This window comes from Peromyscus leucopus, chromosome 14, assembly GCF_004664715.2.
Source record: "Peromyscus leucopus breed LL Stock chromosome 14, UCI_PerLeu_2.1, whole genome shotgun sequence".
Lineage (NCBI taxonomy): Eukaryota > Metazoa > Chordata > Mammalia > Rodentia > Cricetidae > Peromyscus > Peromyscus leucopus.
In genome coordinates this window covers 88,442,353-88,467,056 of record NC_051075.1, presented here as the reverse complement: position 1 = coordinate 88,467,056, position 24,704 = coordinate 88,442,353, and the positions used below count along the sequence as shown (strand labels likewise).

At 45.5% G+C, this 24,704-nt stretch overlaps 2 protein-coding genes across 3 annotated transcripts in view; one reads left to right on the top strand and one right to left on the bottom strand.

The window, feature by feature from the left end:
- The first annotated feature begins 381 nt into the window (after window positions 1-381).
- Window positions 382-13,330, top strand: Lysmd2 (LysM domain containing 2). 2 transcript variants are annotated; one of them, XM_028864985.2, is made up of 3 exons: window positions 382-726; window positions 10,843-11,174; window positions 12,762-13,330. In XM_028864985.2, the coding sequence occupies exons 1-3, from the start codon at window positions 454-456 to the stop codon at window positions 12,802-12,804; spliced, it is 648 nt and encodes a 215-aa protein (XP_028720818.1). In that variant the 5' UTR covers window positions 382-453; the 3' UTR covers window positions 12,805-13,330. The 2 variants fall into 2 exon arrangements, with proteins under 2 accessions (XP_028720818.1, XP_037066841.1); XM_037210946.1 differs by lacking the exon at window positions 382-726 and adding an exon at window positions 886-1,228.
- A 4,132-nt stretch (window positions 13,331-17,462) lies between these two features.
- Scg3 (secretogranin III) overlaps window positions 17,463-24,704 on the bottom strand; it is a 41,523-nt gene continuing 34,281 nt past the window's right edge. Inside the window, exon 12 of the mRNA XM_028864972.2 lies at window positions 17,463-18,039. Within this exon, the coding sequence (XP_028720805.1) occupies window positions 17,921-18,039 (119 nt within the window). The 3' untranslated portion in view covers window positions 17,463-17,920. The remainder of the gene's footprint in view (window positions 18,040-24,704) is intronic.

Genomic DNA, 24,704 nt, shown 5'->3' with positions numbered 1-24,704 from the left:
ACCAAGCAGGTACCACTGGGCAAGCTGGCCCAGCTGCACCATCGGTAGTGGGGGTGTCTACTGTGGCCAGCAAAGGCTGTAATCGGGCTCTTTTCTGTGCACGGTTGCTTCTGGGGTCCACCTGAGGCCCACAGGCCTCAGCGTGCTCCCTCTCCCGCTTCCGCAAGGCCTCCTCCCGCAGGACCCGCACCCTGCGGCGGGACCTCGGCTCCCTTTTTCCCCTCCCCGGCGCACGGGGAGCGCGGGTGCCGGGAAAAGCGGGCCTCAGAGGGCGGCGCACGCCATGCGGGACCCGCAGCTCCCCGCCTCGGCCTCGCGCCTGCCGCCCCCGCGGCACGGCCAGCAGCAGCAGCGGCGGCAGCGGCAGCAGCGGCCCCAGTGAGGAGGAAGAGGCGGAGGAGGAGGCGCCGCCCCCTTGGCGAGCTCGGCGCCCCGGCGGCCTTGGCAGGACCCATGGCGGATCTCTCGCCTGCGCCGGCCCCGCGGGAAGGCGGCCCCCGTGCGCACCGGGCCTCGGCGCCCTCCCCGCCGCCGCGCTCTCGCTCCGGCTCGGAGCCGGAGGAGGCCGAGCTGTCGCTGAGCCTGGCCCGCACCAAGACCCGCTCGTACGGCAGCACGGCCAGCGTGCGGGCGCCGCTGAGCGCCGGCGTCATCGAGCGCCATGTGGAGCACCGGGTCCGCGCCGGAGACACGCTGCAGGGCATCGCGCTCAAGTACGGAGTCACGGTGAGCCGAGCGCGCCTCCGCGGCCCGGGTCTGCGGCCTCCGGGCGGGGTTGGGGGACGGGGAGCGGAGGGAGGGGTGGGGAGAGCAGGCCGTGCGTCCCCGCGCCGCATCCCGGCGCGCGCTGCTGCAACTGCAATGGGAGTCTAAGCTGCTGCTGCGGCTGCTGCTGCTGCGAAGAGGGACGGTCTTGTGCCAGTCTCAGATCGTGTCTGTCGTGTGAGAAAACACTAAAGGAGGCCCGCGTTTTGGGCATAACCCATTCTGCACCTTTACCCATTCTGCTACCCGGGGCTCACTACATATTTACTCAAAGCCAAACCGATGCGAATGCTGCGCTGTGTAAACAAGCTGTGATGAGTCAGGATGTCCAGTTCTTCCCAGGGATGGTTCTGGTTCTATCGATTCTGCTTCTTTATTTAGAAGTGAAATTACACCCCTGGGCTCACTGGCAACCCTGAACGTGACACCTGTCGCCAAACAGCAGCCAGGAACTGTGGTCTAGGTGAGCTAGAGGGCTGTGTTTTTACAAATTTATAAGGGTTTGCATCTTGGGTATATTGCATTACACCTCAGAGAAGATCATGGAAACCTGAGGGAAGAAGTTCTTTCATTAAAATTACTTATAATTAACTGTGAACTGTGTGATAGCCCTTTCACATTGGAGCTCCGTATCCGTTTTCAGGGCTCTTTCCCGAAGCTTCGTGGGCAGCAAGCTTCGGAAGAAAGATGATCCCGTCTGCATCTTCAGAGTAACCTATTTTGCATATTTAACCAGGTGTTTGTTTACCAGCAAGTCTTTCTATCATTTAAGGGCACCGAGAGCATTAGCACCCCATTTGGAGACCCTTTGTGGCAGTTCTAATGTTAACATACATGTGTACAGCTGCCTTCATGCACATCCTTGGGGTCTGTTTTGGGTCAGAGCCAACGAAAAGCAGAACTGAGAAATCTCAGTGGCTGCTTTTTGCTGAGTACCCGCTGTGTGCCAGGCATCACATTTGCCTGTTTTCATTTGTAGGAAAATGATTTTCTTATTTTTGTGAGTGTGAGTGTTTTGCCTGCATGCATGTATATGCACCACCTGTGTGCATGGTGCCCATGGAGGCCAGAAGAGGGCGTCCTGGAAATGGAGTTACAGAGGGTTGTAAGCCATCTTGTGTGTGTGCTGGGAATTGAACCCTGGTTATCTGGAAGAGCAGCCTGTGCTCTCCAGCCAGCCTCTGTTTGTCTCATATTGATCTTATTTAATTTGACTTTCATAAGAAGCCTAGGGGAGACAGGTGTGGTTCATCTTCTTACAGATGAGAAGAGAGATAAGAGGGTAGGGTATTTCCAAGTATAGTTATCATCTAGACTGGCTTGTAGTAACACAGGGAAAAGTATTTTCTTTGCTCTAGATATTACTTCTGATCTTAGCAAGAGCTCTCAGCATCCTCCTCTCTGAAGAAGGAAGGTCATTTTGTCTGGTTTCTGTGCGTCTTGGCTACTAGGTTAGTATGTGTATACTTCCGAGTCTGCGATATCCAAGAGTCGTATTTCCTGTGGTCTCTTCCCATCGACAGTTCTTCTGAGACCCATGTTCTTCTAGAATTGCTTGCATCTGCTAGACACTTGCCTAGTTCTCCACTTTTGTTCAAATGCCTTCTTTTTTTAAAAAAAAAAATTCGGAGCTGAGGACCGAACCCAGGGCCTTGTGCTTTCTAGGCAAGCGCTCTACCACTGAGCCAAATCCCCAACCCCCCCTTTTTTGGTCAAATGCCTTCTAATCTACAATTTGTCTAATGTAGGCCCTGTTACTTTTAACCTTATTACCCTTTCTCATTCAAGTCTAACGCAGATCTTCCTTACTTTTATAAAGGTTTCTGATTTTATATTTTTTAAAATGCTATTTATTTTACGTGCAGGGGTGTTTTGCCTGCGTATATGTCTGTGTACTACATGCATGCCTGGTGCCTGTGGCAGCCAGAAGAGGGCCTTGGATCCCCCTGGGACTGGAGTCACAGCTTGTTGTGAGCCACCATGTGGGTGCTGAGAATAAAAAACCTGGTCCAGGGTAGAGCAGCCAGTGCTTTTAACTGCTGCAGTCTCTCTCCAGCCCCCAACTTCTGGTTCTAATGTGGTAGAGTCAGGTATAATGAGTTAGGCACTCCATCTATGGTTACAAGAAGTCTAGACGGTGACTTCTCAACCTCAGCGCCATTGTTAATATGTTTTTTTTTTTTTTTGGTTTTTCGAGACAGGGTTTCTCTGTGTAGCTTTGCGCCTTTCCTGGAGCTCACTTGGTAGCCCAGGCTGGCCTCGAACTCACAGAGATCCGCCTGGCTCTGCCTCCCGAGTGCTGGGATTAAAGGCGTGCGCCACCAACGCCCGGCTGTTAATATGTTTTTTATTCTCATTTATTTATTTTTTTCAAGCCAGGGTCTCATGTAGCCCAAGTTGTCCTCAAACTCCCTATGTAGGTGAGGATGACCTTGAACTCCTCATCTTTGACCTGCTAGAGTACAGGTGTGCATCAGTATGCTAAACTCTGTTGATACAGATGGTGAGACTCCATGTTTCAGGAGGCGGTCCTGTACAGTGTTGGATATTTAGCAGCACCTCTGTGTCTAACCAACAGATACTGACCTTCCTGCTCTCATTCATACATTGCTAGATGTTCTCTTAAAGGCAAACTCAGCCCTGGTTTTTTTATTTATTTTTCTTATTTTTAATTTAATTTAATTTAATGTTTTTTTTTTTTTTTTTTTTTTTCCGAGACAGTGTTTCTCTGTGTAGCTTTGCGCCTTTTCTGGAACTCCCACTGTAGTCCAGGCTGGCCTTGAACTCACAGAGATCACTCACAGGTCTGGCTCTGCCTCCCGAGTACTGGGATTAAAGACGTGCACCACCACCGCCCGGCTTTTTTTTTTTTTTTTTTTTTTTTTTTTTGAGACAGAGTTTTTCTGTGTAGCCCTGGCTGTCCTGGAACTCACTCTGTAGACCAGGCTGGCCTCAAACTCAGAGATCCCCCTGCCTCTGCCTCCTGAGTGCTTGGATTAAAGGCATGCGCCACCACCGTCTGGCTCCTATAGGCCAATCTTAGAGGAGACATTTTCTCAACCTGGAGTCCCTTTTCTCAGTGACTCTAGCTTGTGTCAAGTTGACGTAAAACTAGCCAACACAGGTGGGTTTTGTTTGGAGACAAGGTTTCCCTGTGATCCCAGTCTGACCTTGCATCTGTCATCCTGCCTCAGCCTCTGGAGTGGTGGTATGTGCCAGCAGGCCTGACTGTAAAGGGTCATTCTGGCTGCTGCTTTGATAACAGACTCTATGGACCAGGACCGAGGAGAGACCGGATAGGATGAAGGCTTCTGCAGTGATACAGATGTACTAGACCGGTAACTTGGATCAAAGCAGTGAAGAAGGACGGGTGACGTGAGAAGTGGCCAGGTTCTGGGTGATCTGTTGATAGGCTGTCAACTGTAGCCCAGGGCCACATGCAAACCAGCTACAAATGTGACTTAGTGTAAAATTATAAGCCAACTTAAAACATTATGGATTTGTTTTTTGGAAACCTAATTGCATCAGTCAAAATGTCAGAAAGATGGCTATGTTTGTGTATTCTGACTTGTTTACTGTTTCTCTTGAGTATATCTGACCTAGACATTTGCCTGGAGGCCCTGGAGGTTGTAGCAGGAATCTTAAAAGTTCTTATTAATAAAAACAAACCTGAAGCCAGGTATTGGGGTGAATGCTGGAAGATCAGAGAAGCAGAACAAGCCATAGTCACCTCACCTCGCCAATTCCTCAGCTGATCCTGTTTCCTCAGACTGGAAGGTTCTATGCCCTCATCCAAATGAATCTCAGCTGAAATGCTGCTCGAAAGCCTGAAGTTTAACCAGCTAAAAGCTTCTAGTTTCTGGTCCTCACGCCTTATATATCTTTCTGCTTTTTTCCATCACTCCCTGGGATTAAAGGCGTGAGTCACCATGCCTGGCTGTTTCCAATGTGGCCTTGAACTCACAGAGATCCAGAGGGATTTCTGCCTCTGGAATGCTAGGATTTAAAGGCGTGTGCTACCACTGCCTATCCTCTATGTTTATTATTGTGACTGTCCTGTTCTCTGACCCCAGATAAGTTTATTAGCATGCACAATATTTTGGGGAACACAATGCCACCACAGGAGGCCTCTCTGTAAGAAAGAAGAATTCTGCTCAAGACTTGAGCCAGGTCGATTGGGCCCAGTTCTTTCTCCAGTGAGTTAGAAAATAGGACATTTCCACAGTCTCCTTTCTTCAATGAGCCACTAATAGCTCATATTCATTATTTCTTCCTTTACTTGTATTGGAGCTGGATTATTTGAGGCCCTGGATTATTTGAGGCCCTGGATTATTTGAGGCCCGTGCTAGACGCCTGGGCACTTGATGGGTCTTCCATATGCATGTGGACCCAATCCACAGAAAGTCGGACTGGAATGAGATTTTTGCCCCAGGAGTTAAGCAGGTCCTGGAAGGTAGGATCCTGGGTTGGGACTATGAGAGGACACACAGCCTGCTGAAGATATGAACTGCAAGAATTGATTAGTGGGGCTGGAGAGACGGCCCAGTGGTTAAGAACACTTGTTGCTCTTGCAGAGGACCTGGGTTTGTTTGTCAGCACACACATGATGACTCACAACCATCTCTATGTAGTTCTAGGAGATCTGATACCGTCTTCCGACCTCCTTGGGCATCAGGCATGCACCTGGTGCACATGTATACATGCAGGCAATACACATAAAATAAATAAATAAATAAATAAATAAATAAATAAATAAATAAATAAATATCAAATGGCATTTACTTCTTTGGGTTGTGGGGGGAGGTATGACATGCACCTCTGTGTGTGAGTGGAGGTCAGAGTTCAACTTACAGGAGTCAGTTCTCTCTTTTCATCACGTGGGTCCCAGAGATCCATTTGAGGTGGTCTTACTTGGTGGCAAGTGCCATTAACTACTGAGCCATCTTGTAGACCCTCGTTTTTTGTTTCTTTTGAGATAAGATGTCAGGTAGCCCCAGCTATTCTTGAAATTACTACGTGGCCCACACTGGCCTTGAACTCCTGATCCTCCTGCCTCCATTTCGGCGCTTGGGGTTGTGGGCGTGAGCCATTCCACAGGGAAAGACCATTTCTGTCTCCCAGCTGCGGCTGCTGGGGTGCTCTGTTGGTGTGTGCTCTCCCCTCCTCCAGTGGTGAGTGTCACACTCATTTAGGCATCTCTACTAGAGTTTGAGGAAGTGGTTCTGGGAAACCGAAACCATTGGGGGGGGGCTGCTTGAGAAAACCATTAACTGCTGCCTGAGCCTCAGACAGAAGCTTGCTGGGGCTGGAATGTCCCTGGCTGTGTTTGTTTCTACGGAGACACGCAGTCCCCTTCCTTCGCTCTGGCTCTCGATTCAGCTATTGTTTTTTTCCAGCATCCCGGCCCCTCCCTGCTGTGTCTAAGCCTCCTGGGGACATTGGTCAGCGCTCTCAGTTACCACTTAGAATATTTTATTTGGGGACCTTGGAAAAACTAGAGGGCAGCATAGGAACTACAAATAGGAAGGAGGCAGCAAAGGAGATGTATTTGCATCCGCCCCCTCCTTCTTTGACAGAGTCTAGAACTCACTCTGTATCAGAGAAATGCTGAAGTTGATCTCCCTGCTTCTGCCGCCTGAGTGCCGCGATAATGCGCCACCGTGTCTAGCTTCAATCAGATTTAGCCCCAGGTCGTCATCCCTCGGGTCCATTTAGCTGCTAAGCTGAGTTGCTGCGCATGTCCCTACATAAAACTTCCCTGGCTGGGAGAATGTGGTGTGGTCAGGAAGAGGAGTCCTGGGAGTCAGGCTGAACTATGTGGTCCAGGTTAACTGTCCTAGTGGCACCCAGATGAAGGGGATGGCGGGGTAACCTGTAATTTGGGGTTTTAATAGTTTTTCATGTCCCCCCCCCCTCAAACACTGTCCCTGAGGTATAATTACAGAGCACAAAATTCACCCATTTATGTTTAATAAGTTTACAATTGTGAAGTCCTTGACACCGTTCAATTTCAGAAAGTTCTTTCACCCCAAAGATAGCTCCAGACTCATTTCACTCACTCACCGTTCTCCAGTTCCAGGAGATGGATAATATATATTCTGACATATATTTACCTTTTGGGGGCATTTCCTGTGAGTGGATTTCATATATTCTTTTGAGAATGAGGAAGGACAAACAAGCTACCTTTTCCTCCATGGACACATGGTGATGGGAAGGTTCTGGTTTCCACTAACACCTGGAATGGAACATGTCACAGATAATTATTTACTATTTACAGAGATAATCATTGCATGGCTTTTTCCAGTCTGTTTCTTAGTGAGCAGGTGGTAGGCTGGTCGCATTGGGTCACACTGCTCACACCTGGCTAGGAGAGGATGAAAGTGAAAGTGTTCCATTGCTAAACCTCCCTTTCCTGAGAAACAGAAACTCATTCTGTGTCACTTTGAAAGGTCACACTTTCTGTTCCCAGGATTGAATGGCCGTGAGGAGGAGCCAGGGACCTGTGGAAATGAGATTTCCAGCTCTTCCTTGGCTGGATCATGAGCTGTCTTACTTTCCTGTGAGGTGAAATTTCCAGACCTGTATTCAGATGGAAATAGAAAGCATTCCTCACAAGGTAGAGCATCTTCTGTGGCCTGGACTATCCAGTTACACAGCTACTGCTGTGAAGATCCCCACAACTCCAGAGTGGTTGATTTTTGTTTATAACTGATGATCTTTAACTATAATTAGATCACATCTCTCCCTCTTTCACCCTTCAGGAACTATCTTTTTGTTTTGTTTTGTTTTGTTGGATTATTGAGACAGGGTCTCATGTATCCCAGGCTCAAACTCAACTGTGGTTTATGCAGCTAGTGTGGGCTTGAACTTCCAATCCTTCACCTCCCAAGTGCTGAGGTTACAGATACACATGTTCTAGGATTACAGACATGTGCCACTGTGCCTACTAGAAACATCGCTGGAGACTGTACCTAGGACTCAAGCATGCTAACAAAAACTCTATCAACTGAACTATACCCTCCCCCTCCCACCCCACTCTCACTTTTTTTGAGACAGTTTCACTGTGTATCATAGGCTAGCCCCAACCCCACAGTGTATGTAGCCAGGGCTAGCCTTGAGGTTGCAGGGTTCTTCCTTCCTTGGCCCCCAGCACTGAGACTACAGATTTTGTATCACCACGCCTGTCCAAGGGCTTCTTAGCACATTCCAAATGAACTCCAGCTTCTACACTTGACCTTAGCGGAGCGGCAGGATGCAGTGAATTCCAGTTTCTTTACCATGGCTGGACGCTTGTTGTTCCCAAGCTGTGCCACTTTCTCTGCAGCAGAATTGGTGCTCTTTGCGTGGCTAGTGCCACACTTTGACATTAGGTAAACCGAGTCTGGCAACAGTGCTGTTGGTGCAAGCCATTGCTCGTGAAGAATATAATCAAGAGCATTACTTTTTGAAAACCCTTTTAATCTCATTTTTTTATGATCATATGCTAATGGTACAAAACCTCTGACATTTTCATGCACTCACACAGTGTACTTTGATCATATTCCCTTCTCATTCCCCTCTCCTGTCCCCTGTTCTCTCTTGCTGGGCCTTTTCTTCCCTCTTCTGTTTCCATGTCTTTCTCCTTTTGAATCTGCATGGGGCATATTTGTCTTTCTGAGTCTGGCTTATTTCTCTTTACGTGAGGACCTCCAAGTTCCATTCCTGCAAATGACATGATTTGTTTTTTCCTTATGGTTGAATAAAACTCCATTGTGCATAAATACCACGTTTCTGTATCCTAGCCATTCATCTATTGATGGTCTTATACCAGTTACATAACTTGGCTATTTTGAGTACTCACACTAAACTCTGTAGGGTAAAAGAATGATACACTATTTGTATAATGTCCCCTATCTCCTTTTCTTACCTGACCCGCAGGTACTAATTCTTTTTTTTTCCCTTGGGGGTTTTTTGAGACAGGGTTTCTCTGTGTAGCTTTGCACCTTTCCTAGAACTCACTCTGTAGACCAGGCTGGCCTCGAACTCACAGAGATCCGCCTGGCTCTGCATCCAGTGCTGGGATTAAAGGCGTGCACCACCACCACCTGACATTTTTTTTTTAAAGTAGTTTATTTTTATTTTATGTGCACTGGTGTTTTGCCTGCATGTGTGAGGGTGTTGGATCTTGGAGTTTCAGACAGTTGTGAGCTGCCATGTGGGTACTAGGAATTGAACTCAGGACTTCTGGAAGAACAATCAGTGCTCTTAACCACTGAGCCATCTCTGCAGACCTTCAGGTACTAATTCCTTAAGGCCCATTTGAAGTCAGAAGGATAAAAACCGGAGCCCACTGTCTTTGAGAGGCCCTTTTCCATGGTTGTAGCTCTAACCTACAACATTCTTTGACATTCTGCTCAGACACATGTCTCTACCACTTCCTGGGCCTATTAATTTACCAAGCAGAATTCCAGAGATATTGGGATCCCTCTACAAGTAAGAGTGTATCAATAGAAAGACTTTTAAAAAGCCAGGTAACGGAAATGTTCAAATAAGAATTAAGTTCAAATAAGAATTAAGTTAATTCCATGGAGGAGCGCTGCTTACTGGCTTGTCCCTCATGGCTTCCTCAGCCTGCTTCTGTCATCCAGGACCACCTGCCTAGGGGTGGCACTACCCCTGTGGGGCTCAGGGGTTAAGAGCACAGCCTACTCTTTCAGAGGTCCTGAGTTCAATTCCCAGCAACCACATGGTGGCTCACAACTGTCTTTAATGAGATCTGGTGCCCTCTTATGGCCTGCAGGGATACATGCAGGCAGAACACTATATACATAATAAATAAATAAATCTTAAAAAAAAAAAAAGGAATTAAGTTAGTCCTAAAGGGGCTGGAGAGATGGCTCAGCAGCTATTCTTCCAGATGACCTGGGTTTGATTCCCCAGCACCCACATGGTGGCTCACAGCCTTCTGTAATGGTAGTTTCACAGGATCTCATGCCCTCTTCTGGCCTCTAGGGAACTGCTTGCATGTGGTACACAGACATACATACACACAGGCAAAAAAAAAAAAAAAACAAACAAACAAACAAAACAAAAAAACACCCATTCACACAAAATAATAAAAAAGTGTGTTTTGAATGAACAAATAAATGATAAAAATTCTACATCTTTGTGTTTCAGTGGTTAAGGGCCGCTGATAGTAAAAGGTGTCTAATCGAGGAAATAGTAATTGTTAGAAGCTGCCTGTAGAGGGCAGGGATGGGCTCAGTTGGTAGAGTGCTTGTCTAGCATTTGTGAGGCTCCAGGTCTGATCCCCAGCATTATATAAACCAGCTATGGTGTCACCTGATGTTAGCACCAGGGGGGTGGGGACAGAGTCAGAAGTTCAGTTCAGTCATGCTCAGCTTCATAGTGAGTTCAAGGCCAACCTGGGTGACATGAGATCCCATCTCAAACAGACAAACAACCCTCCCCAAACCCCAAACAAACAAACAAACAACAAAAAGCCCCCAACAAAACAAACAAATCTGCTTGTAAAGGAGGAAATGACTTTCATGTTATTTTTGAAATAACAGGAGTTCCCTGCAGAGGGAAAGATTCTAGAATGCAGAGAAAGCATTTGCCGAAGAGTTTTTATTGCTGTGATAAACACCATGATCAAAAGCAACTTGGTCGATTTCAGGTTATGCTTCATCCTCAAAAGGAGGCAGGCCAGGGACTGGAGGCAGGAACTGATCAGAAGCCATGGAGGAGCGCTGCTTACTGACTTGGTCCTCATGGCTTCCTCAGCCTGCTTCTGTCATCCAGGACCACCTGCCTAGGGGTGGCACTACCCCTGTGGGATGGGCCCACCTACATCAATCACTAATCAAGAAAATGTACTACAGACTGTCTATGGGAAAGTCTGATGGAAGCATTTTGTCAATTGAGAGTCCCTCTTCCCAAATGACTCTAGCCTGTGCCAAGTTGCCGTAAAACTAGCCAGCACAGCATTGCACACAATTGTTTCTGAATATGTACAGTCCCATGTTTATATTAAGTTCAGCTCTGGAACTTAGTTGTATTTAACTCTGTGTTTCTTTTTCTTTTTGTGTGTTTTAGATGGAACAGATTAAAAGGGCCAATAAACTGTTTACTAATGACTGTATATTTCTGAAGAAGACCTTGAGCATCCCGATTCTATCAGAGAAGCCTCTGCTCTTTAATGGACTTAACTCCATTGATTCTCCAGAAAAGGAAACTGTTGACAGCAGTTTTTGTCATGAGGAGGAGCCTGTGTCGGCTGGGGAAGAACTGCCCCCTCCCAGCCCACAGGACCCAGACCCCGAACCTGCGCAGCCTGAGGAAGTGTCTGCTAGAGATTTCCTGCAGAGACTTGACTTACAGATTAAACAATCAACACAGGCAGCCAGGAAACTCAAAGAAGAGACCAGGTGAAGGTTCCTGGTAGAGGTGTCAGAGTCTGGACCAATACTCTATGATGTTCTTGTTTGAAAAAAAAATCTATCTTAATGGTAGAAAGTAAGTGTGTGTGTGTGTGTGTGCGTGTGCGTGTGCGTGTGCGTGTGCATGCCTGCAGGTGTGTGTATGCACAGGAGTGTGGTGGTCAGAGGTCAACTTTGGATGCCTTTCTTCAGGATCCTGTCTACCTTGTATTTTTGAGACTGCATCTTTTGGAAGTGACTAAATAGGCTAGGTTGGCCGTTTGGGGAACACCCCTGGCCCTGCCTCTCCAGCACCGGGATTATTATGAATCTGCCACCATGCCCGGCATTGTCTGTGGGTTCTGGGGATTGAATTCAGGGCCTCATGCTTGTGCAGAAAGTACTTTATGGACAGACAGCCATCTGTCTCCTCGGTCCTAGAAAGGCATCTTTGTGAAATCCAAGTGGAGCTGCTACCCACTACATGGGCTGAGTCTGTTACCCTACCTCTGTCTCTGCTATTTCACATAAAAAAATTTGCTTCTCTGCCTAGTGCTGCTGTCCAGCTAGTAGTCTGAGGTAGCAACTGGAACTAGAGCATCTCATGACACCTCCAAGGGAAGCAGTGCCCTGGAGAAGACATAAAATACTGATTCCTGGTTTTGTTTTCTATTATGTATTTATTTTTAATTTTATGTGCATTGGTGTTTTGCCTACATGTGTGTGTGAGGGTGCTGGATCCCCTGGAACTGGAGCTGTAGACAGTTGTGAGCTGCCATGTGGGTGTTGGGAATTGAACCTGGGTCCTCTGGAAGAGCAGCTGGTACTCTTAACTGTTGAGCCATCTCTCCAGCCCCAAAATACTGATTCTTATAATGCTTGTGCAAGACATGGCTGCTGTTGACCAGGATTCCCCTAAGATTCCTTTTGAGCAGTTTAAATTTGACCCTAGGGCAAACCTTTCTCTTTATGTATAATGGTTTTTTTTCTTTCTGTATGATTTCATGAAGGGACACAAACTACTGTTTCCTTTTTTTTTTTTTTTTTGTAAGTAAAATTGATACCAAGGTTCAACTACTATGTCTTTTTTATGGTTAATATATTGATTTCTTAGTCCTTGTTTTAAAATTTCTATTTTATAATACATACCAGTTGTCATATAGACTTCAAATCCTTTTTATTTTAATTTATTCATTTATTTTTGAATAAATACAGTGTCTCATTGTAGTTCAGTTGGCCTCAAAGTCTTGGCTATCCTCTGTCTCAGCCTTCCAACTGGCATGAGCTACCACTCCTGGCTTTTAAATCTTTTTGAGAAAGAAGAGGAATATAGACAACAAATATAACTTAGAATATCGTTAATACATTCAAATATTATGTAAACAAATGCTGTTGTTTCTTCTGATAATTGAGTGTCCCTTAGAAAGAAGAGGGAAGAAAGTTCACCTGAACATGGTCATCACCTGGCTTCCTAGGCACACATAATGCTTCGTCAGTCTATTTCTGCTGTTCTTTGACAAATGGATAGTAGGTCGTATGTGTGTGTTTCTGAGTACAGTTGTAAACACTGATTTCTGCTGTATTTCTCTTTTTCAGGGATGAAGAAAGCCCCTACGCTGCTTCGCTCTATCATAGTTAGTGACTGGTGGACATCGCTCTAACCCACATCACAAACTGGCTGGACCCTAAAGAATCCACCGACTGGGGGTTCCGGAAGTAACGCTGCTTCTGGACTCCCATAGCGCGCACCTTTGAGCCACAGATAGGTAGAGCAACCGCAGCTGCACTGAAGTGATCAGTTCCTCTGGCTTCCTGTAGTTACGTCCTCTTCTGGCATGATAGCAAAACTGTATTCTAAAGCCTATCACTTTTGTAGACGGCGGTAGTTTTAGACTGGCCTTTGTAGCTACAAAAAGCATCCAAGACTATTTATATATTTAAGCCAAAAGCAATGTTTATTTCCCAGTGAGATTCCAAGTGTATGAAAAACATGGTGGCTGTGAAGTGATAATGCCTTTGCTGTGTGTTTATAACCCAAGTGCTATAATATATATTTCAATATCGTATATTCTGTACTACTGTAAAGAATCAAATTTTGTCTGCTATTTTGTAAAAGTAAAATACAGATGTCTGGATGAGAGAATAAACTATGTTTTCACATAGGAGCCTTCATTTCTTCTTTTCAAAATGGGGAAACAAAGTTGATTTTTTTGTTGTTGTTGTTCAAAAGATAGGGATTCACATAGCCTCGGCTGACCTTGAACTCCTGATTCATTTGTCTCTACCTTCCACATGCTAGGATTGCAGAAGGACAGATAAAACTCCAGCCGTGTGAGACACACTGCATTCCATTTAGAGTTTATCTCTGTCACTTCAGACTCTTTACAGTGTGTCATCCATCACTGCTCCTTTGAATTAAAAGTTAGTTGTTTGTTTCAGTTAATCCATCTTGTCTTTATTACGTGTATAAGTTACAGCAGCAAACTTTCAGCTATGTACAGCTGATAGATTTTTTTAGTCTTGACATCTACTCAGTTACTAGTTTAAATAAGTTTAATGAGGTTAATGAGGTTTAACAAGGCTTCCGCAGGAATTTCCCATCGTTACCCCTCCCCAACATTCCCTAAAGAGCCTGATGTCTGGGGAGTAAAAGCGACTTTTTTTTTGCCTGCTCCTGTTGTCCCCTTTCTTTTGCTCTATTATTCTTTTCCTTCTTGTTTTGCACCTCTCTCTTTTGCTCATCAGGAGCCGGTGCCCTGGGGTATTAGTGGAGTGGAGGCTGCAGTCCCAGGTCCTGGTCTTAGTAACTTTTCAGTTGCTGTGCTAAGACACCATGACCAAGACAACATCTAGAACAAAGAGCTTTGGGGGGGTTCACAGTTTGAGATGGTTGAGTCCATGACCATTATGATGGGGAACATGGCAGCAGGCAGGCAGACAGACATGGTGCTGAACCGGTGCTGAGGGCTCACATGTTGATCCACAAACATGAGACAGAGAGAACTAACTGGGAATGGCCTGGGCTTCTGAAACCTCAGAGCCCTCCCCTAGACACACCTCCTCCATCAAGGCCACACCTTCCTAATCCTCCCCAAATAGTTCCACCATCTGGTGACCACAAACTCATATATGTGAGCCTCTGGGGGCCATTCTCATTCAAACTACCAGACTCAGCCTTGGGAGGGCCAGTCGATGCCATGATGGGAAGTGGAAGCTGTTTTTGTCTTGTTGGTTTGTTTGTTTCTCACTTAACATAATCCTTTGTGTTTTGTTCATTGTTGCTCAAAGCACCCTTGAAATAGGGTGTTTCTCTCTTGCTGTCTCTCTGTCTCTGTCTCTATCTCTCTGTGTGTGTGTGTGTGTGTGTGTGTGTGTGTGTGTGTACACGTGTGTTTGTGTGTTTCTGGAAGATGACAACGGGTGTCTTCCTCTATCGCTTTACATTTTATTTATTGACTCAGGCTCTCTCTCTCTGAACCTGGAACTCACCAATTCCAGCTAGTGGAGCTATCCAGTTTGCCCCAGGTTGCTTAGCAGGAAGAGATTTATCCCCTGAGCCACCCTTCCAGCCCCCATGCCCTTTTCATGTGTGCAAGAGATCTGAATTCAGTTCCCCAGGCTTGCACATGAGGCCATCTCTCCAGCTCAGAGTTGGGCTAGTCTCTTGGCAGTATGTTTCTGCTGCTGTTTTTTTTTTTTTTTTTTCCTCTTTTTCTGTTGTTAATACTTGAGCTGTGGAGGTTTAACTGGAAAAGGAGAAAACCAAAAGGAAGACAGAAGAGGCCTAAGCAAGCTACTGTGGATATAGGAATAATAAAAACATAGTTATGTCCTGTAGAAACATAATTTGGCCAAGACTGATGAAATCACAGAAGCTCAAATTTGAAATTATGACCATTGGCTCAAATATATTTCTCAAGTGTTTTATTTTTTTTTTCCTGTCAGCAATTTCTAGCTAAAATTATCTTGTCTTCAAACTGAGTAATTTTGTAGCCATGATTTAACTGTGCTGGACTAGAGGGATATTTTGTTTGTTCTGACAGGATCTTGTTATCTAGCACAGGCTGACTTTAAACTTCCTATGTAGCCCTACCTTGCCCCAAATGCACAGCAGTGCTGCTCAGCCTCCTGAGGTATGCCACACAGGCCAGGCTGCCTGGAACTGCAAGTTGTTAAGTATCCCAGGCAGCCTTCAATTCCCAATCCTCCTGCCTCACTCTCTCAGAGTGGGACTGCAGGCTTTTGTCATCAGGGTTGGCCATTTCTGTTTCTTTTTCTCCTGTGACAGGGTCTTGCTGTGTAGCTCAGGTTTCCCTCAAGCTTGAGCCCCTGCTGCCTCTGTCTCACGGACAGAGTACTGAAGTACCCTTGGAACAGAATCACTGTAGAGAGGCTCTAGATTCTCAAACCTGACTTCTGCTCCAGGGTCTCCACCTGTTGACCTCATGAATGTGAGCTTATCCAGTGTCCTTGATCCCTTTGTCAAGGGATATTCTTGTTTATAAAATAGGATCAAGTGTGCCCCTTCTGTCTTGGTTACCAAGAGGCACTAAGACGATTACAATAAGAGAAAGAAATTTCTTACTGAAAAAACCCTGCATAGATACTTAGTTAGGTACGCTTTGGAAAAGTGAGAGGCTAAGGTGATCCAGCCTGAACCGGTTTCCTATCTGAGGTAGGAGCAGATGTGTGCCATGGCTAAAGTGGAGTCTGTTGACAGAGCTGATTCATTAAACCGTTTGAGTCATGGCGCCTCGGGAAGTGCAGTTTGGGCAAAGGCGTTTTGAACCTCCCTCTCCACACTCACCTGCTGCTGGGTACTGGCTTCTCCAGAACGCCGCCGCCGCCACCGCTGGGAGAGATTAGTTTGTGTTCCTGACAGGCTTTGTGTTTTGTTTGCTTCTGTAGCTATCTTAGGTATGAAAGCCCAGTGTGACTGGCTTCAGAACAGCAGCCCAGGCGCCAGCAGGTCCCAGGAAGTAAGTGCAGCTAATTCACAAAGCCTGTAATGTTGATGGTTCCGGGCGAGCATATATAATGTACTTACGCAATTATCTCACACAGAGTGATGTATTCCAGTGCCACCTTTGATCTGGGAGCACCGACGTCCAGGGAGGACCACTGAGCTGTGTGGTTGTTTTTCAGTCCTGTGCTTGTGGTGGCGGTGAACACACAAGTTGCAGGAACCTAAAGTCTATAACCTTTTCTTTCGGGTGATTTTTATCCCTGTTGCTGCCCATACCTGCCTGCTCCTTTGCTGGCCGGAGAGAAAGCATGGCTTGTGTCAAATCCAGGTTAGATGACTGCAATGGAGCAGACACGTTGACGTTGCGTTTGAACAGTGTGTGACCTCATTTGGCGTCTTGTCTATGTAAATGTTCATCTCTATGGAGTGAGCAATAAGTGTTTGAAAACTCAAAGAAGTTTAAAAAAAAAGGGAAATATAGGTAGGGAATAAATTGTTAATAAATTCAATTTTGTGTGTGTATTTATGTGCATGTCATTTATGTGTTCATGTGTGTGACTGTGTGCAGGTATGTGTTCATATAGGTGTGCATTTATGTGAGTGTGTGTGTGTGGTGCTGAGGATTAAATCCAGGCCTTCACACAAGCATTCTGTCACTGCTATACTCCCAGGCTATATTCACTGATTCTTGTACCCATATTCAACCTCCTTTTTGTGTCATTGGGTCTAACAGAGAGCTGATTAAGAAGGGCATCCCTGCCGGGTGGTGGTGACGCACACCTTTAATCCCAGCACTCGGGAGGCAGAACCAGGAGGATCTCTGTGAGTTTGAGTCCAGCCTGGTCTACAGAGTGAGTTCCAGGACAGGCACCAAAACTACACAGAGAAACCCTATCTCGAAAAACAAAAAAAAATAAAACAAACAACAAAAAAGGGCATCCCCAAAAGGAGATGTTTTGTTGTTTGTATGTTGGGGACACAGAAGGGGCTGGAAGGAGAGTGGTTGGGACAGGCTAGAGCAGCAGTTTGCAATCTGCGGATCTTGATCTGTTGGGGGGTTGAGCGATCCTTTCAGTAGGGCTCACCTAAGACCAGTAGGAAAACAGATATTTACATTATGATTTGTAACAGCAGCAGAATTGCAGTTATGAAGTAGCATGGAAAATAACTTTATGATTGGGGGTCACCACCACATGAGGAACTGTGTTAAAGGGTCAAAGTACTAGGGAGACTGAGAACCACTGGGCTAGAGGGAGGAAAAATGATATAATTCTATTTCGATGAAAACCTTTTTTTTTTTTTTTTAAAGAAGCTGCTGTTTCTCAAGAGCATCAAGGCTATGAAGAAATGTGGATTTATTTCAGTGCCCAACAGAGAACTGCTAGTGGAAACATCGTTTAACAAACATCCAACAAGGTGCTCAGGTGTCCAGCATGCCTTGAGACAGGACCACTCAGATCTTCCGGGAGCTTCAGACAGTGGGAGGAAGGTTCCGATCTATGTGCAACCCACTAGAGGCTTTTCCAGAGCAGCACATCTCTGATTATAAAATGTAAATCCAAGAGGGAATACGGATTCTATATACAAAAACCTCAGCTTACGAACACTTTACTTTTCATAAGGTATTTATGGCAAGAGAGCTCTATTTTGCCCATTCCTAAGGGGTTAACTACTATAAATTCAGCACATTCTAATACTCCTGGGCTGGTAAATCTTTAACCGCCGAATTAGTTTTGAAGCTATATTGTTTTTGCTGGAACAGTTGAAAGGCTCGGGTTGCTTGCCATCTTCACAGGCTGCTGTAGATGCGCTTGATGGCATTGGCTTCATCCTTATCCAGGATGCCTTTCTCCACGTAAGCGTCAGCTTGCTGGTTGATAAAGTCCCTCATCTTTGAAAGGTCATAGCCTAGAAAATATGATTAGAATATTGTGAGCAAAGATCAGGAAAAAAGAAAACCCATCACTGTAGGTAGAGTTTTCTCTCCAGGACCTGCCAAGCCCGGCAGTCCGACAGCCCACTTATAAAATAATCACTCAGACGCTTATATTATTTAAACTGTTTGGCCTAATGGCTCAGGCTTTTTGCTATCTAGTTCTTCCATCTTAAATTAACCCATTTCTATCAATCTATACCTTGCCACGGTGGCTCGTGGCTTACCAGTACCCTACATCTTTCTTGTGGCGGTGGCTGGCAGCGTCTCTCTGCCTCAGCCTTCCACTTCCCAGAATTCTCTTCTCTGCCCATCCCGCCTATACTTCCTGCCTAGCTACTGGCCAATCAGCATTTTATTTATACAGAGTGATATCCACAACACATCACAGTATTTATCATTAAGAGACATTTTGTGCCGGGCGGTGGTGGCACATGCCTTTAATCCCAGCACTCAGGAGGCAGAGCCAGGCTGATCTCCATGAGTTTGAGGCCAGCCTGGGCTACCAAGTGAGTTCCAGGAAAGGTGCAAAGCTACACAGAGAAACCCTATCTCAAAAAACAAAAAACAAACAAAAAAAGAGACATTTTGTGTATTAAGTGAATTTCCAGCCTTGACCTTCATAATGGAAGACATGATGTTCTGGGCTTGAGCTGTACTGTGTGTGCTGTTTAAAGTGTTTTTGGGTACCATATTATCTCTCTGTTACAACCCAGGGGAATATACCATCATCCCTTCTGGCCAACAAGGAAACAGCTTCATAGACCAGGGCTTTATAAATTTTAATGTTCATGTGTGTGATTGTGTGCATGGGGCTCTTGGAAAGAAGCAGATTCACACTCAGGTCTGAGGTGAGGACCCGGTCTTTGCACTTTAAACAAACTCCCAGAAGGTGCTGCTGCTGAATCAAGAATGGTCCAAAAACTGCTGCTTTCACACATGTAGCAAAATTATGGTTAGAAGCAGCAGCTATTCCAACCTCCTGAGTTTATGATTTCAGCTTATGCCCTTGTTGGTATGATAACACATTTTTTTTTTTTTGCTTTGTTTTTCCAAGTTAAGAATTTCTGTGATCCTGAGTTCTATACATGGATTAAAAAGTCAAACCTTTCCTGCTTCCTATGTCCATCTTTAAAAATCTAGGCAAACCATCAAACCATGCACCCAAAATAAAGAAGAGGTCCTCAAGGAAGACCACACCATCTTTCTAAGACCCCCACACCCTTCCCACATCTCTTTGGTTCTTCAAGTATTAATTTTTGTTTTTTTGTTTGAAACAGGGTTTTACTCTGTAGTTTAGACTGGTTTGGAACTCACTGTGAAGACCAGAGATTTGAACTTGAGGCAATTCTCCAGCCTCAGCCTTCCTAGTCTTAGAATTACACATGTGTGACAGCATGCCCAGTTTGCAATTTACTTTTTTTTTTTTTTTTGATTTTTGAGACAGGGTTTCTCTGTGTAGCTTTGCGCCTTTCCTGCAGCTCACTTGGTAGCCCAGGCTGGCCTCGAACTCACAGAGATCCGCCTGGCTCTGCCTCCCCGAGTGCTGGGATTAAAGGCGTGCGCCACCACCGCCCTGCGCAATTTACTTTTTAAAAAGCACAGTATATATCCCTGTACCTGGAAGGTAGAGGCAGGAGAATCAGAAGTTCAAGGTCATTTCCTACTGTCTAGCAAGTTCAAGGCCAGCCTTGGCTACCTGGGACCCTGTTTTGAAAAACAAAATCCAAGAGGCTTATGGTTTGGACGATAAATGTCCACCGGAAGATCACGTTCAACACTTGGTCCCCAGTTGGTCATGCTTAGATGATCAAACTCATAGGAGATGTAGTCTTGTTAGAGGGAGTATGTCCCTGGGGATAGGCTTTGAGTGTTTATAGCCTTACCCTCCATGGGGCTCTTACTCATTCTCTGCTGTCTGTGAATGGATAAACTGTGATAGCCAGTTTCCTGCTCTGGCTGTCTGCTGCCATGCATCTCTTGCCGTGTGGACCCCTTCTCGGAGCTGTAAGCCCAAATCAACTCTTTCCTCTATTGGCTGCCTTTGGCCATGGCATTTTAACACGGCAACAGAGAGTAAACAATACAAAGAGCTTGTCAGCATCCTTGTAACCACACAGATTTTTCTTCCCCGGGTTTTAGAATGAGATTCAGGTCACCCAGGCGCCCGACAAACAGGAAAATGACAGAGGCCAAAGGTCAGAGTTCACCGTTAGTTGTCCTGTCTATACAGCTGCAGTCAAGGCAGGACCCTAGCACCTAGACCTCCACAGGCATCCAGAGTCACCCTGTGCACGCCAAGCAGCACTCATAGGGAAGCTGAGGAGGCAGAGCTCACTATTTACCACATGGTGTCCTTGCTTCTTGGAGGCAAAGGAAAGCAGAGACAATACCCTCATGGCGAAGTTTTCTCACAGTCCCTTCCTTCTTCAAACACAGAGTTCGAGGCTGCACTGGGTGGCTCACCCTGGAATGGGACTGGATGGGAACAGCACAGTGCTGGCTGTGACCAGAAGTCAGATGCACGTGTGAATCAGAAGTGAACACTCCACACTGGTGTGTCTGCGATTTGCACCTGCTTTTGAATGCAGTTTGGTGCATGATGAATTTCTTTGACACTCAGAGGAACATTTGCCAAGCAGTGGTGGTACACGCCTATAATCCCAGCACTGGGGAGGCAGAGGCAGGCGGATATCTGAGTTCAAGGCCAGCCTGGTCTACAGAGAGAGCTCTCGGACAGCCAGGGCTATACAGAGAAACCCTGTCTCGATAAACCAAAACAAAGGAACATTTTAATTTTTGAGTATCTGAAGTCCTTGATAGCTTTAGTGATACAGAAAATTTGCATTTTAAAACAGTGTCAGGGTTGATGAAATAAGGTTGTGTAAATTGTTTCGTATGTGTCTGTATGTATATGCATGTTTGTATGTGTGTGGAAACACCTGTGTGGGTGTGCATATGTGTATGCATGTGGAGGCCGGAGGTTGATGTTGTTTGGCTTCTTTCTGTCTGTCTTTCGAATGAGCACTTCCTTTGACCCGCTCCTTAATTTGTTTATTCACTAATTTATCTATTTTTGTGGTAATAGTGATTAAACCTTCTATAGGCCAGGAGGCTAGCACTAAGCTATATCCCCGGCTAGTTTTTTTCTTGTTTTGAGACAGGGTCACATATTGTAGACAGGACTGGTCTTACACTCACTATGGAGCCTTATCTGGCCTCGAACTCATGGTGATCCTCCTGCCTCAGACTCTCAGGTGCTGGGCTGACAAGTTGTGAGGTGCCGTACCAGACTCAGTGTATCACCTGATTGTATTTGTGTTTGTTTCATCTATGATGTCCTACAATGGCGAAATCCCCTGTTAGCACATTTCTTATATTCAGGGTGGCACACCCCGTTGCTTAGAAGATCTTTTGTGATCTAAATGATTCCAGAGCCTGGGGGCATTGCTCTGCAGCTGCCCTGGCTGACCACCTGGAATCAGTCTGAACTGCTCACACTCCTCCCAGCCCGTGAGCCTCTCTTCTCTCTTCATTTCCTCTGCTCGCTTATGTTTCTGCCTCATCTTTTCTTGCCTCATGGTTCTGCTTCAGATCTTGGCCCCCACTTGCTCTCCAGGGCCTTATTTTCAGTCTGTAGCTACACTACTGCTGGGTGCTTTTCTTTTAAAGACACGTTAGCTTCCAGCTTAGGCTCCTGTGGCTAAAACTTACCCTCCACTGTGGAGCATACAAGCCCCTTTCCTGGCCTGGCTGCCATCGCTTCCTATACCTGACTGCTGCCCCTCCCCACAGACACACAGGTTCCTGGGGGAAATAAACAGCTCCAGTTCCCGGAACACAATAGTCTCCTTGCACGCTTATTAACTATAGCTATCACTTCTCCTAAAGCAAGAGACTCGACCTCCCTGCAGCCCTTTTCCCAGCTGTCTGTGTTGCCAAGACGACCCACCCGACCCTCTCAGCTCCTTACTGCTCCTATGCCTGAGGAGGACAATACTGAGTAGTCCAACCAGGGTCCCAGGATAGGGTAAGCTCCCTGTGTGTGTGTGTGTGTGTGTGTGTGTGTGTGTGTGTGTATCTCTGTGTGTGTTTGCTGCATCTATTTGTCCTTTACATCTCTGGAACTCTGAACAGGGTCTGGTTCTTAAGTTTGTTTTATGTAAGTGAGGGACTGCCTTTGTGGCTACAGAATATACCCAATATGTGCTCAGAAAATACCCGTTTAAAACGCTCTAAGAGCCAGGTGAGGTGCCTCACACCTGTCATTCCGGCACTGAGGAGGCTGAGGCAGGAGGATTGCTGTGATTTGGACAACAACCTGGTATATAGAGTGAGACCCTGTCTCATAACAAACAAAAATAAATGACAGTGATATTAATAAACCTCGAAGAAAGCTGGGGTAGGTAAGACAGGATAGACAAAATGTCAAAAATCTGATCCTTATTCAAGACAGGTGCTAGAAACATGGGAATATTATATTGTTCACTTTGTCTTTACTTGACATTTTTCATAATAAGATAAAAAAGAAAATGCTTTGAAAATCTGATTTGAAAAAAAAGAAATGAGGTTTCATATTTCAATAAAAACAACAAAAACATACATGATACATACATATCAAACCTGCAGCCAACCTTATACTAAATAGAGAAAACCTGAAAACATTTCTTCCAACACTTGTAACATCTATCGTGAGATAAGTGAACACTCTGTCCACTTTTATTCAGTATAGTATTTAAAGGCATAAGGAGAGCAATAAATCAGGATAAAGAAAGAAAAGCAACAAAAATAGAAAAGATAGAAGTGAAATTGTCCCCATTTCAGAGGACACTGCCCTACATCGAAAAGACCTTAAAGACTCCACTGTCCCTCTTGGATCTGGTAAACACGTCGGCAAAGCAGCGGGACACAAAATCAACCCGCAGACAGCAGCAGCCTTTCTACAAAATAATAACAAACCCACTGAGAAGGGAATGAGGAAAGTATCCCATTCATAACAGCTTCAAAAGACCAACGAAACAAACAAGCCCCCAAGCGAAGTGTGGCAGTGCACACCTTCAATCCCAGCACCGCAGGGGCAGAGCAAGCAGATCTCTGTAAGTTCAAGGGCAGCCTGGTCTACATGGGTTTCAGGCCAGCCACAGTCCTTTACCTAACCAAGGAAGTGAAAGAAATTAGATGGAACGATGTCCCATGCTCATGGACTGGAAGAATTAATATTGTGACAATAACTATATTACCAAAAGTGGTATACAGATTCAATGTCATCCCTATCGGATTCCAATGACATTTTTCACATAACTAGAGAAAAAACATCTTAAACCTCACATGGAAACTCCAAAGACCCTGACTAACAAGCAGAAAGACCAATGTTGGGAGTGTAAAACCAGACCTCAAATTATACTACAGAGCCATGCTGACACACACAGTATGGTATCAATAAGAAAAAAAAAAAAAGAGAGAGAAATGTAGACAAATAATAGAATAGGGGACCAGATATAAATCCCACCTAATTTTTGACAAAGGCATTCAAAACATACATTGGGGAGGAAAACAAAAAATAGTGCTGGAAAAAAACCGGATTTCCACAGAAGAATGAAATTACACGTATACCTCTAACCTTGCACAAAAATCAATTCAAAATGATCAAGTAACTTTAAAAAAAACTTTGACTGTAACTATTTTATGTGTATGTCTGTTTAGCCTGCATGTAGGTCTGTGCCACTGGAGGTCATTGGCTCTTCTGGAACAGAGTTATATAATTGGGAGATGGCAGGGGGTGCTGGGAATTGAACCTGGGTCCTCTGCAAGAGCAGCACGTATTCTTAACTTTAGCCCCAGATCAAAGATCCTGATATACGACCTAGAGTGTTGAAACTGCTAGAGAGAGACAGCAAAAGCATTTCCAGATATAGGCATGTGCAAGAACTTTCTGGAAGGATTCCAGTGCTACAGGAAATACCTCCAGGGCATGACAAGTGGGATCACATGGAATCAAAAGGTTATCACTAGAGTGAAGAGGAAGAACGGAAGGAAGTCTTGGTCAACTTTACACCAGACAGGAAGTTAGTACCTAGACTATATAAAGAGCTACCAAAGTTAAACATCACAAATCTAAATCACGGCAGCTAGAGATGGAGATGGAGTTGGTAAAATGCTTGCCATGCAAGCGCGGGGACCTGAGTTCAAAGCTCCAGCACCACTGTGAAAAGCTGAGTGTGGTGGAGCACATCTGTAATCCAGTGCTGGGGAGGTAGAGATAGGGAGATTTATTGATTTATTTTTTTAAAGACAGCAGGCTGGCCTCGAGCTCACCGAGATCCACCGGTCTCTGCCTCCCAAGCCCTGGGATTAAAGTTGTGCATCACCACACCTGGCTAAGACAGGCAGATTCTTGAAGCTCACTGGCCAGCCAGTCTTGCCAATGGCTAGCTTCAGGTCCAGTGAGAGACTCTATCTCAAAAAATGATATAGAGGGCCAGGGAGACGGCTCAGCAGGTAAAGGTGCTTGCTGACAAGGTTGGCCACTTGACTTTGATCACCAGGACTCCATGGTGGAAGGAGAAAGCTGACTCCTGCAAGTTGTCTTCTGATTTCTAGAGACCTGCTGTGGCATGTGTGTACCCCCTCCCCAAATGGA